Below are 14,966 nucleotides of genomic sequence, written 5' to 3'. Positions count from 1 at the left end.
TTCCTGGTTTTCTACTTCAGATGCAATACTTAATTGAACATTAAAGATACCACTCAAAAGCATCAAACATCAAGTGTGCCAACTATACTTATTCAATTTGTTTCACACAACAAAAACAATGTCAGACTTGCACTATACATGACATAGCTATATACATGACATAGCTAGTATACAAACAAAACAGTACTTTTGTTAGGTCTGATTTTGAAACTTATCTTCAAAGTTTTACAACCATCATAACAATGCCACAAGCCAAAACCAAAACATACAAGCCAGAAACTGGCAGTTATAAAAGAGCTTTCCAGTCTCACTTGCTTATCAGCCAGTTTGAAGAGACAACTCTAACAAGTGGATGACACCAAGCTCATTCCTAGCAACACGTACTCACATACCCGGTCTCCTGTTGCAAGCCAGTACTCACTGCGGTTTCAACCTTTGCTTCCTGGTACCCTAACTTCAGAAATCTTTCCTTTTTTACCCCATCATCACAGAGAATACAAATTAAGTCCCTGACAACATACTCTAAGTTTACAAAGAACAAGAAGTCATTAAGATAAGGTTTCGTATGTTTAGATTTTAAGAAACAAACCCCCCACATTTACAGTCAGATAATCTGAAGTTGGCAAAGACATTTTTGTCTTCACGTCTGAACAATTCTGCTCTCTAATCTATTTCCAAGGTTTCTACATTATCCAGAATTTTGTTCTTCATATACATACAGACATTTACTGGAGAAATAGCCCAATGAACTCAAACCAGATTTAAACACATTCATTAATCCAATACTGTAAAGCAATGTTCAGATTACTGTGCCTTTATTATATACTCCATATTCAAGTAAGAACTTTTGATAAATGTATAGTGAAAAGTAAACCTATCACAACATGATAGCTTTCTTCAATAAACAGGTCTGTTTTCACAATGAGGCCGATACAAGAAACTGCACCTACTTTGACCACAAGTGAGGTTGCAATTAAATTTCTATTTTAATATAAGTATATGCTTTTAACCTTACAATTTGACTGTTACTATTATTATGCCTCTGGAATGTAATCTTTTCTGGAATTGCACTGCTGTGTCTTGACATATAATTCACACATTTAATTTTTAACATGCCCATAACATTGAATGAAGAAGTCAAATGACAACTACTAAACTAGTTCCCTAATTACCGTTATTCCCAAATGTCATATTCTGAAGAAAGTAACTCAGCAGAAGTTTCACTACTGCCCTCAATTTAGAGAAAAATAAACCAACTTACCGTATTGATCCAATCATGTAGGGCTGTGCCAGCTGTACTACAATTGCTCCACTCCCAAGCTGATGGCACGTGTACCCAGAATCCCAATCATAGTTTTTTGTGTCTCCATTCAGTAAGGCATTGCGACTGCGACTTACACCCTCAATCACACTCGCACAGTCTGCAATTGTTGCAACATTTTCAGTGGGAACTGTGAATTAAAACCACAAAGACAACAGACATACAGTCAGAAAACAGTCGAGCTAACACTGGACTTTATTTCTGGCAAAGAAGTGGGAAAACAAACAAAAAACCCAGATGAAAGTATGATCCACACAAGGAAATTTAACTCTTAATTTAACATGAACTATGAAGCAGAATCAAATGGTATGGATAATTTTTATAGCATTGATCCCAGAATAGCTTGGTAAATGAACAGATGTATTTGTCTTAGTGATATGGGGGGGGAGGGGGGGTGTGTGTGAGAGATGAGGATGGGGTGGAGGGGAAACAATCTTGTCCAGCAAAACTTTTAAAATTTTCTAACACTTTCTTCCTGTTTTCACAATAAACAACCCCGCTCCCAACCTTCCCCCCCCACCACCCCCCCCCAAAAAAAAGAAAAAACAAGTTTCAAGAAATAAGTGTGCAACAGTTAACGCATTGTTCTGGACTGCGGGAAGGCAGGGCTCAAAGTCTTTAAAACCAGGGCTTTAAATCTCAGAGCTCAGAAGATTATTCTAACACATACCCGTCGGTACTTCTGACAGTCCCTCTGACTGTGATCAGAAACTGCACCCCAGAATTGAGAAAATTATAAAGCTTTTTAATAATTAGAAAATCCTTCAATACAAGTATTGGACTACAAGAGGGAAGGAGAGACCAATAGATCTGCCAAACAAATGGAACAGCAAGCACAGAAGTAATTCTCTTTCAGCAAGATAAAGGAAAAAGGTACGACTGAATGCTGCAAAAAATAAATTATAACACCCTGATAGCAAAAGAAAAGAAGTTACTTAGAACCCATCCTCTTGAAGAAAGGAAGGTTTTCCCCTTCCCCTTAGTCTCCCTCTTCCCTTCAAATCAAATGGAATTCATTGTATAGCTTGAACTTAACATAATTCCAGCAATTTTATCAAAGAGCAAGACACCAGCTGCTTTGGGAGCACACTGTAAGAAGGAGGTGCATTTCCTTGTGCATACAGTTATTTTTCCAGTGCTGTTTTGTAAGTGCTTCAACAGTTATTTTTGCAATTACCTATTAATTCCCTTTGTTAGCATGTAATCAAATATGGTACTTTCTGTTTGTAATTCAGAGAGAATCTAAAACTTTCAGAACTTCATCTTCCAGCAAGACGACAAACGAACATGAAAAAAAAAAGCTATTTAAGATATCCTAGTTAGGTCCAGCACTCTCCCCAAAAGCTCAGTTTTTAGCTAATCTCCTCAACTTTTCAAACTCACTTTACTCTTTACGGTCATCAAAAATTAATATTAACAAGTCTGAAAAATTATGCTCTTTGAACATGTAAAAATCAAGGTTGCCTGCTGAGCCTTTTTTTCTGGGGGGGGGGGGAATGTTAAAAGCACTGAGGGTTTTATCTAAATGATAACAAAAATTCTTTCAGCACAGGCCTTATTAAACAAGGCTGAGATTTTGTGTCAAGCTGTAATAAAGGACAATCAATCTCTGTGGTATTGCAACTTAAAAGAGAGAAGAAGAAATAAGTTATCAAAAATTATCTGAAAGACAGTGATCAGTTTCCAAATTCACAATATCTCATACCAAACATTTCTGAAAATCAGAAAAAGAACAAATAAGCCAAAACAAGAAAGGCACAAACTCCCTAGAAACAGAGAAACCAGCCCTGTGAATATTCACAAGAAAACAAATGCTGCATAGTATGGGTGCAAATGTACCATTTTAAGCCCACTGCACAATGATAACTTAATTACATACTTTAACAGTTGTTTGTAAAATACGTATAACGTATGAAAATGGCTGTCGTCTATCTAAGTGAAATTTCAGAGCTAGTTGTGATAGCCTTCAGCACCCAAAAAGGAGATCATTTTTCCATAAAGGGCTACAATTTTAAGCGTGCTAGTGGTGTCAGGTGGTTAAGAAAACCACCAACCAATCAACTCGCCATAAAACACAAAGAGGGAAAAAAGTGCAAGCACATTGCTAAAAAATAATCGAAGTCAGTGGAAAAGCAACAGTCTCTGAGAAATCTACTGCACTATCAAACATACTATCATCTCTGTGTGCTCATTAAAAAAACTACTAAAGAGACACATTATTATTCTAGAAACCTCTTGATTCCTTATTACTGAAAAAGAGACATTCAGAAATTCCCATATTCTGATGGGGGAGCAGGTGGTAGATATTAGGATATTTCACTTGGAACGTTCTGACTAAAGTGAAGACTAATAATACAAACTAAGAGTACTGGCATAAAAATGAAGTTTACCTTGGTTTCCTTTTCTTCCCCTCTTCCATGGCAGTACAGGAACTTCCTTGAGTATCCATTTTATATAGATATTAAAGCATCTTCAAAATATGGCACTTTATTCCTTTTTGTGTGGTTGTTTGTTTTTTTTTTTAAAGAACAAGTAAAAGATGAAGTGTCAAAATCAACATTCATGATGAGGCTCTGTGGCATGTTCTGGACACTCTCTGAGCTATGTGAGGCACTAATTGAACACAGTACAGCTCAGTTCTGCCAATATCATACCTGCACGCCCTCTGATCATAGTCCTGCTCCTTCTCACATTTAGATTTCTGCACTAATTCATGACCTCCTAAGAAGATGTTGCCCTGATTAGGCAAACTCCTTAACAATCACCCAGAAACTGCATTAGTATGTTTTTAATATAATTCTGTGGTCTTCCCTACAGCGGTTAATTAGAATGTCATTCCAACTAACTGCAGTGTGCAGAAGGTGCCATACTGTTCCTTCTCTCTAAGGGGGGTCTGCCACTCCCTGTTTTGAATGTTCATTATCATCTTTTATATCCGCTTGATAAATTTATTAAAAATACCATCAGGTAGGGACTCTGCTCTGTTCCGTATTTTCAAAGTCTCCCGGTTCTCTTCATTTTTCCCATGAGGATTTCTGCTTCAATTTAGTTCACGTTTACAAAAACATACTTGCAAAACCAACAGTTTTGTTCTTATTTTTGCCTGCCTTTTTTCCTTTTTTTTTAATTCCACCATCTATCCAGCTTTTACAGTGACCAATGTTGTACGAGAAAACAAAAGAGGGCATTACAAATTCAGAAATTCTTTTTACCACATACAGCAGTTTTACTGTGATAAATTTGATTTGCTTTTATGGAACAGACAAGATGTGTGTTAGCAAAGCAGACACATTCTGCAAGCAAACAAAAGAAGATGATTGAGGTTACAGGACAGCAGCATCAAAATATTTATTAAAACTTCCTTTCTTGTCTCCTAGTCTTACACCACGCTATGAAGCAATGAACAACTTGGCAGCATATTTAATTCTAGGAATAGTATTTTTATAAAGGATTGTCATTTTCGAGGCATGGCCCAAGGGCCAACAATACTGGTGGTATTTAAAGATACGTTATTCAACTCTTCTTAGAGATCCCACGGGAGAAAATGTACTAGGAGTGTGCAGTAGTCTCAGTCATATTTATTTATCACTCATTAGGCTTTTTTCTTTTTTATATCTTCTCCTTAATTTTTAGCATACTTGATTTTCCATAGAAGCTTTGTTTCCCCTGAAGTATTCATAAAAAAAAAAATAATTAATGCAGCCACTGTTTGGTGGCCTCAGTATCTGAGTGTAAAATACTTCCTTTCATCTCCAAGTCTGCACAGGCCAGGTTTTGCTTTCCGCCCATCCCCTTTAACTCCACTGTAATCAACTGATAAACATGGCAGGGTCAGAAGTGGGAATTACAGAAAATCCTCAAATAACTCTTTGTTACACAGGAAGGACAAAAATGGAGTGGATTCATGCACCAGCTCACATAAACCAGCATTAATGCACCTTAATTCAATCACTAAAATAAACACGCAGAGAAAAAGCAGATCTACTAGGTAGTCTCTTATTTTATAGGAAGGCAGCAACTTAAAGCATTATGGACTGTTTATATTGCACTCTATGCAATAGTCAGTCAAAGGTTCTCAGCTCAAATGTAATCATTGCAAAACAACTGTTCATTTTACTGAATTCTTTTAAGGCACTTACGAAATCCTCACCATAAAGAAATATATTTTCTTTATTATTTAATTTTCTATGTTTAATAAGTATGAAGAAGTGATTTTTTTTCTCATGCTCACATCTGTTAAATGCTCAGCTTTCAAATGCTCCATTTTTAATGGTAAAATCCCATTCCTTCTCTACCTGAACAGCTACTGAGCTGACAAAAGTTTCCTGTCTAGAAAGTAACAATTAGAAAAAAGCAAGCAGAGAGGAAAAAAAAAGGCAACAAACACAAACACAAAAAACCCTTCCCCCAACAAAAAGACTTAAGTAAGTCAGACATATCCCAGGGTTTGCTTTTAGTGTATTAAATAATTTAAAGAATGTTGGGAATTCTGCTTTCATTATTTTTCACATGCCAAAAGATTTGTTAAGTCTAATCTTTAATCAGTGTACAAATTAGCACTTGTTTATTTGCTACATGGTAGAAAGTAACTAAGTTTACAGACTTTTCAGTTAACTAAAAGTACAGTCACAAAGTCCTGTCTCCTCATCCCTATATTCTTTAGTTTCTTGAGCTGAAACTTCCTGATGACATTGCTATATTTTATTTGAATCTTCAGTCAAGAAATCAATCATGAACTCAAGAAATATCAAATTCAAGCAAAAATTGACAGTATTTCCACCTGTTTCAGTGAAAAGTTTTCTGCAAGCCATATTTAGCTGGAAAAGAAGACCCATTTGTCTACGTCCAGTTGTTAGTTTGGAATCGAGTAACTTCAGAGAAGGCTGATTTTTCAGTTGATATCTGCTAGAGTTTGTGATTTCTGATCCAATAAATTAAAATAAAGGCATTCAAGTCATAAGAATTGGCCATACTTTTAATTGCCAACCAACTGGCTAGCTACAGGGCTTTTCCATTAAACATTCTGCCTGAAGAACGCTCTCAGAAACAGCGATTGTTTCAGAAGAGCCCTAGGAAGCCCTCACTGCAGCACTGGAAATGGGAAGATAAGGGGGGGGGGGTGTTAAGTAACTGGAATGATATAAACAGATCTCAGTTGAAGAATAGGTAGCAATAACTAAACCGACCATGTGGCTGTCCTTTCCCACAGAAAGAGGAAAAGAAAAAAATCCCTGCAGTATTTAGGCTGCCTTCAAATTTTCATAATCTCCTAAGGCTACGCTTGCAGCAGAGATGACTTACATTGCTGGGTAAACCTACATGGTTTCAAAAGGAGGCTAACCTTTAAAAAAAGAGAAGAAACAAATTATGATAGCTTCATGTGGCATCAACATTAAGCTAGACACAAAAAATAGCATCTCTAACTGCTTCCTTGGAGAGACATAGAACAGTTTTTTACAAAGCTGAATCACACACTAGGAAACTGATAGGGCTGGTTTCTCTCTTATATATTTTATTATTTTTTTTTTTTAATGACTGCCAGAGGTAAAAAAGAAGTGAATGATTATTTATTCATTCCATTTTTTTCCCTTTTGAAACAAGTTCCAAGGCATTGGACAGCACACAAATGAAGGTTCATAATGATTCATAAGTGCTAAACAGCATTCCCCAGAGGATGACCAAGGACATTCCAGTGTTTTGTATCAATCTCTTGCTCTTCAGTCATTATTCACTGTTCTCCCTTTTGTGAGCACTGTACAAGATAGTCTGATAGACTGAGACAGACTACAGATAAACACAACTGCATATAAAAGCTTTTCAAAATGCACTCCCTATGACCTTAGCCAGGCTCAAAATAGGATGGTAGTCTGGTCAAGCGACACGCATGCACAGTCCTTGACTGCCCCACAGCACCAAGTACTGATTAAAGGACAAAGCAAGGTTATAATCTTTTTCCCTTCGAGGCAGAAAAACAGGAATTGGTTCCTATATTTAGGTGAGAAAAAAACCCAAACCAAACCAAACGAAATCACAAGCCCCCTCCCACCCACAAAACCCCTCCCCAAACCAAAACTGGTATTACACAGAAGCAGCCCCAGACCCACTGCTGTAGCTTCTTGTCACTGGGTAGATTAGATGCTTTTACACAACAGCACATCACGCCGGGTACTGCTTCAGCTTCCAAAGGAGTAAGTCTCTAGCTTGTGAAAAACTTCATTTGTTTTGGATTCTAGATTAAATACTAACAACTAAAGGCCATTCAAAATTTCAGAAGCAGAAGTTTACTAAAAGCAAACACTATGTTTTTGAGATTTAAAAAATATTTACATCCCTGGAAAATGTAAGGGTTATATCAATCTCATGAAACTAGTAAGTTATCCATGCTACATACTTACACAATTATAGATAATACTATGCTGAAAGGAAAATGACATCTCAACCCCAACACCTGTGGTAGGGAATAATTTCATAGGACTGAATTAATTTCTGTCACCTCATTTTACAAGACAACCAAGGGTAATCCAATACTAGAACACCAGACAGTGCTAAAAAGAGCACTTCCTGCTATGTTTACTTCAGAAGCGCTTCTCAACTACCAATGGGTCATGTCAGTACTGCATGTAGTAGTGTTATAAAGTAACTGTATAAATCATCTTCCATACTAACCTTTAAATGTAATACATCAAGTCAACACTTGTCACGAAAAACTTATACGCAAAACCACAGCAACATAAAATTGCTGTTATCAGGAAACTGTACTTCATTTTTATTATTTGTTTACCAGCCTTCTAATCTTCACTTTACAGTGACAGCCATTACATAGATAGTACGTATCAGTAGTAATATATCTGATAAATTACCCTCTTTGTATATACGGCTTTCTGATCAAGTTGAAAAGGTTTCACAAAAAAATAAATAAATAACTACCCTTAAATCTCCACATAAGATCCCTAAACATCCCTGTGGCCTTATTTCTTTGTAATGAGGTTTCAAATTACAAACTTTGCAGGCTGTCTTCAGTGTTGCTTTGGCAAAACTAGGGGTCACAAAGTCCTTCTGAAAGGGCTTACCAACATTTCATTTTCTTAGTAAAACAGGTTATAGATACAGCAGCTGTGTTTCCTCTAACCTAATCTAATACCACATGTGATACCATCCAGGAAAAAAAACTGAACTAATAGTTTTACCTAATACTGCTTTTCAAGAGTTGAGGATGAAAGCTTCTACACACAGTTAAGCTTCCAAAAAACCTACCCTGATTACTGCATTTTGACATAATTTTGTGGAGCTTTCCCAAGTGCTTTCAGTTCACTTTACCCTATCTGGTAAGTGCAGAAATAGAAACAAACATTGCAAATCCTCATTAGAGCAACAAAATAGATCTGTGCCAACTACCGCACTGATAGTCATAAAGATTTTTTTACAGAAGTGGTACTGGGACAGCCTGCTTGTTCAAGGGAGCCAGACAACATGCTATCTTACAGTAACAATCACAGCTATTTAAAACAAAGCACTACATGGACGTAAGGTCACTTGCTCTTATCAGAGCTGCTGAGAATATTTCTGAATAGGCAATACTGATGACCATAAATTCTGGTGGAACATCCCTTGTGCCCTTGCACCATTTCACAACTGGACTGCCCTCAACTAGCCCCCAGATCTTTCAATTTGCCCCTTTCTCACCATAAATTCTGCAGTGCCATACATATATATCCAGCTGTTGCTGCTTTACTTACTATTTGAAGTCGGTCCACACCCCTCTTTCAATTAACTACTCACTGAATTCTCTTTTAATTTCCTATTAATTGCATTGGCTACCATCCCTTCAATCTAAAAAGCTGTAGAGCTCTACAGGCCTCACTTTGCTTACCATAGATGACTTCAAATGACTCACAACAGCTTGATTGACCCATATTGAATGACAGCATAATTCCACTGATCACCATGAACAACAATGGATACTTAACTATTATGTAGTCCAAACCCTACTTCCCTGCAAGATTCTATAACTACAAAAAAAAATAAATTCATAAATGCAGGAATTTTAATTAAGCCATACAAAGTCTCCATCCCCAGATTATCTTTAAAACACATGAAATGCTGTAACAGATCAAACAGTTTGCCTCAAGAAAATGCCCACTAAGCCACAAAATATCACTGAGTATCTGAGACACAAGCCAATTATGGTACACTTCATGAACATACACAGATTCACTACCTTTGCCCACTGTTACGACCAAACAAAAAAAAACAAACGAGCAAATATATTACTTGTGTCCTAAATTAAGTATTTGGTAAGTAAGACTGATAATCTTAAACCAATACATACAGATCTATGAACCACTTATTTGCTCACAGGAATTCTGATTTTGTACAAAGTTTTTAAAAATCCATAGCTGGCGTTGATAAATATGAAATTTAGCTCAAAGGTTTTAATAAACTTGAATATTTTGTTTCTGCACTAGCTAGCTTACTAAGGTAGATGCTTTCTTTAAACACAGCTCTTCCTTAATGCTTATTCTATTTTCTTGTCAATAGCAACTGCAATACTAGCAAACTCCCTAAAAGAAAAGGAAAATTTTCTATTTGCATTATGGGACAGCTTCATATTTTGGGACTATATAACATAAAAATTAGTCAAGTGTGATTTGTCAGGCTACTTATTCAATCCTTAAAAAGAAAAAAAATCATTAAATTACACAGCAAACCTCATGACAGCAGCTGTAACCATACGATGCCTTTGTATAACACAGGGGCATGGGCTGAGGAAGTTGGCCCCCAGTTTTTCACAGCTAAATGTTACAGTTTTATCAGGGAAAAAGAAGAAAAAAGAAAAGAAGTATGTCTTACTAGTATATTCTCTTTCATTCTTTCTTGAAAACTGTTTTCCACCTATTATATGTGCAAAATTAAAATCTAAATATATGTTTAAAACCAGAATGAACTTAGAATTCTGCTGAAATTTTCAATTTCATGCCAGAAACTGTGGGAAACCCTCAACTAGACAACTACTGAAAGGGGCACAAAACTCTTCCCAATGAATTTCAGGATCTCAGTTGCATGAGTTTGTATGGAAGAACGTATAGAAATCACCCTGTCTAGACTACTAAAAAAGAAGATATTAAACCTTACTTTGACACAGTTTATCATTCAGGTTTGTTGGTCTGTTGGGGATTTCTACCTTAAGCAATGCAGCACTATGTAGTGGTACTTAAACAGTATTATATAAACTGTTCAGATCTCCAGAGGTAACAAAGCTCCATCAATGTGGCGCTCTGAGAACACGGGCAGCCAATATAACGTTCTGCCATGGTTAAGTGTGTCTATGACTCTTTGGGGGAAAATCAACACCTGAGAGTTTACTTTCAGCAGATGAAACTAGGCTGTATAGGAGTCTCTATAGGAGTCTCTAAATACCCAAATCCATCTTCACTGTAATAAATAGCTCTGGTTCTCCATCCTCATTACAGAACTCAGGCTAACCTAGTGGCAGGCAAGAGCAATGACATGCAAAGAAAAACTGGATTAGCAGCACAGTGTCTCAATTAGCAGTGACTTCGTCAGCAGTAGTTGATACAATTTGAACTTTAGCATTCCTGCAGCATCACTAATTAATCCACAGAACTGGAATTTCAAAGAAGTCACAAGAACTAGCCAACCAATTCTATGCTTACAGCATCATTTAACTCAAGTTAGAGATCTCTGTGTGGGAACAGCAGGAGAATAAAAGTACAGTGATGACCAGTCTTAAAAGGCAAGCATTTGCAACAGCTCATGAAAAGGAGAACAGTTTTATCTCTTACCTATCAGACCTTTCTCAAGGGTAAAGGTTTTGTTTGTGAACATGCATTCAAATGCCACAATGTGGAAAACTTTGTTCACTGTGTTGTGGGTCCCAACAATTCGAATATACCTACAGAGAAAAGAAAAAAAAAAGTAAGTAGCACAAGTTAAGCATGACAAACTTCTATGCACTAAAATACAAATGATTCAATTGGACTGTATTGTGCAGACCTCTAAGAACTGAGTTAACTGTTAAAAAAAATAATAAAAGGAGTTAAAAGCATATAAATTTCACAGCAAACTTCTATATATAAAGGATGCTCGCTCCAGTACGATTTAAGGAAAAAAATAAATAATTAAAGAGTTGTTACATCTATCAGAAATATCTTTCTGGACAACTTTGCCAAGAAAAGTAAAATGAGGGACCTTCTGTTTCAGAAATGGTCTGTTAGTGCAAATGTGTGCTCATGGAAGTTTTAAATAACAACAACAACAATTGCCTTTATCAACTACTCTGCACAAGAGTGAAAGATTTCATACAGGCAGAACAAACCCAACAAATCAGTGAGGCTTCTCTGCAGAAGCCAAAAATTAATTCCATTTCAACATGACTGTTTCTAATTCTAGCACTGGATGTAGAAGGTATCAATGTCTTTGCTGGTGTATCCTGTATTAATAAAAAAAAATAATAATTCCGAACAGTCAAGTGTTATGAAACAGAGCAAGCTCTGGATTCCATTTCTGGTTATATACTTCTAGACTCTAACTGAAAATCAAATAGAGTTGCTCTTGAACACCTGTTCACCTTCACTATTACACTGGAGGCTCCACCTTCTGTAAACAGCCATTAAACTCTGATTTAGTCTGATCCACCCAATTTCTGAAGAGATCCAACAGTTCTTACTATAAATTTTAAAAAATCCTAAATGGAATATTGTACACCATCTCAATAAATGTTTAACAAGCAACACAAAAAACTACCTAAACCAAATATCACTACCCCATAAAATGGGCTACCCACAACACAGAAGGCTTTGTATTAAATTAATAAATTTCAATTAAGAAGTATTAGGATGTATGAATCTTAATATCCTCAGTCTTCTGTATAAAACAACCTTTCAGTTATGTAATATAATTATAGTTCCAACATAATGGGCATTCACCAGCAGCATCATTTTGGGTTGCGTTCTTCATCATATGAAGTTGAAAAGATGCACAGCTTTCACCTGAGATTTTTTTTTTAAGGCAATGAAAAACCTCATAGCTCTTTACTGATGTTCAACCTCCTCCTACACTTCACTTTAGTGCCTTATGAAAGAACTCTTATAAGCAAGCCTCAATGGCTGTTATTACTAACATTTGTCTTTACCATGCAGAGAAAACAATCAAATCTATTACATGCAAATGACTGCAAGAGACAACTAAGCTACGTATCATCACTAAAACTGACAATGTTTTTGACCTCTGATTCTTTTATATTATGTAATATCTTCATTAAAAAAAAAAAATTTGAATAAAATTATAAACCTATGTTTTATAATACATATGCTCAAAATTCCAATTAAAATATTTTAATTATCATGACTTGAAATAAAGAAGAATGATAAGCTATTCCATATTGAATATTACCTTACAGATTAATTATCACAGTAGCAAATTTTCTGCAAGTAGGAGTGTAGAAGAGTTTCTATGTAGAAAAATTAAAGATGGCAAAACTGGAGAAAATATTAATTTTTCATAAAGAAGGGGCAGCTATATTTTAGGGTAAATCAGAACTTTTCCCTCACTATTTAACTGTGACAAGTGCCTGTAAAGAACATCGCAAGAATCTTTGCTGAGGGTCAGGGAAACAGCATTTTTTTTCCCAGACCTGCCCATGTGAGCTCCTGCAAAAGGTTGTATGTGAAATGCCACATCTGGGGATTCACATTATGAAGGCAAAACTCTATCAGCCTCAGTTCTTCATAGCACGGTGAGGTTATTTTGCACTGCTTTTCAAGAGGCACACAGCCATGTACAGCCATAGCAGAAGCACAGTGGACACACAGGAGCAAGACCCCAAGGTTTCTGCTCACAGAGCCAACCTAGCAAAACTGGCACTGAAAATCCATTGACAAGTTTATAATCAAATTATAATATATATTATATATATATTATATATATTATAAATATTCAGGAGACTAACAGTTTGTTGCTCAGAGACAGTTAACCTGAAATTTGAAAGAACCTTTCAGTTTTAGGAGATCTGACAGACATCTTCAGCTGATGTATGCCTCCTCCTTAAAGTTACAGGCACAGATGCATTTCATTCAGTCTTTTCAGATTATCTTCTTTTTGGCAATTCACAACTACAGTAGGAACCCTAAATACACAGGCAACAACCAGGATTCAACAGCAGCAAATGTTCTTGTTCTATTCAGTATCATAAGAACAGAATTCAACCAAACATAGGAACAATACTGAAACATTTCTAAGTGCATGCAGAGGCTGGCTTGCCACCGAGACTCCCTCGTCTTCCTCAGACAAGAAAGGTATTGACTGGGTTGTGCTGCTTGGACAAAACCTGCTCCAGGCTAACCAACAAAGCATTACTAATGGAGATACTCTGACATACTTCAGTTACGTTTCCTTGCTTCACAGAGTTTTGAGAGTACAGAAAATAGCAATATTAATACAAACACAAGCAACTGCTTCATAATTACTTTTAAAAGCTAATTTCTTTAGGTTTTTTTTTGTGTGTGTGTGTGTGTGTGCTGTGAAATTGTAACACCGGTGCAAAGCTCTTGATTGGTTTTGGCTTGTACAGTTTGGGTTTATTTGAAATATATTGAGAAGGTGAAAGACAAAACTGGAACAGTTTGCCATGGGAAAAAGTGTCTTTATCATACCACACACTTAGGTTAAATAACATATCACCCACAGGTTATCAAAGTTCTCTGCCAGCAAGTAGAAAGGCACAAAGCTTATTCTTGTATGCTAAATAACCTACCAGTTATTTTGAACAATAGGTGACAACGGTTCACATTGCTGGAAAGCTGAAATTTTGTGGTAATATAAAACAAAATCCCACTCATTAAAATAATAATGTATACATTAATCTTCTGAAGTATATTATTTCCATGTAATATTATTGCAAGGTAGAACATAATATGACAAACCTCATCCTTTCTCCCCAGTATAATGCATATATTTTATTCTTTCCTTCTCTCTCTCAAGGTGAATGATCAGCATGATTTCCTGCCTGAATCTTTCATTCTTCCACTTGGTGGAAATTAAAAATAATGCAAACTTCAAAATTACTTTAAACACCCTAACTTCTAAAATCTCTGCTCAGATTTTGCACAAGAATTGCAGTTTATTATTCCATTTAATGCAAAACACTAAAGCCTCCATAGCCTGAGACTGTAGAGATAAGGCAGAATTTATTGATATGAGCAACAAAGTCTCAAGTCAAAGCATACAGATTTCAGAAATTTAAAATGCCTGTTACAGCAAATGCGCAGACCTTCCTAAGCACTTTTCAGACAGACAGAAATGCAACTGAGTCATGATTAAAAATAAAAGTATCCTTCAGGCAATGAAGACCATGTGCACCGTATCTTTTTTTTTTCTTGAGTGAGTTGTTAGATGGAATGTAAGAGTAAAGGCAACAAAATTAATATGAACAGTTATTCAGCACACACAACTTTGATAAATGCTTAAAATGCATGGAATGTTCTATGTGATCACTCCAATTTTCAGAACATACTGTAGTGGGTCTGGCTGTAATACAGTTCCATTTCTTCACAATACCTTGTAAGGTGCTGTTTTGTATTTGTGTTGAAACCTATGTGAATAACACTGGAACATTTCAGTTATCCTT

The 14,966-nt window shown here is 36.1% G+C and overlaps 1 protein-coding gene across 4 annotated transcripts in view; it reads right to left on the bottom strand.

Moving 5' to 3' along the window:
* BTBD9 (BTB domain containing 9) overlaps positions 1-14,966 on the bottom strand; it is a 184,867-nt gene that overhangs the window by 91,877 nt on the left and 78,024 nt on the right. For all 4 annotated transcript variants that reach the window (XM_061470924.1, XM_061470922.1, XM_061470923.1 and 1 more), the window contains 2 exons: positions 11,125-11,234; positions 1,262-1,451 (listed from right to left, as the gene is read on the bottom strand). In XM_061470924.1, the coding sequence (XP_061326908.1) occupies positions 1,262-1,451; positions 11,125-11,234 (300 nt within the window). The remainder of the gene's footprint in view (positions 1-1,261; positions 1,452-11,124; positions 11,235-14,966) is intronic.

The sequence above is a fragment of the Pezoporus flaviventris genome, unplaced genomic scaffold (assembly GCF_033815535.1).
Source record: "Pezoporus flaviventris isolate CSIRO_AGI_PZ_B2104156 unplaced genomic scaffold, CSIRO_AGI_Pfla_v1 ptg000066l, whole genome shotgun sequence".
In the NCBI taxonomy this organism is placed as follows: domain Eukaryota; kingdom Metazoa; phylum Chordata; class Aves; order Psittaciformes; family Psittacidae; genus Pezoporus; species Pezoporus flaviventris.
This window is presented reverse-complemented; position numbering and strand designations above follow the sequence as displayed.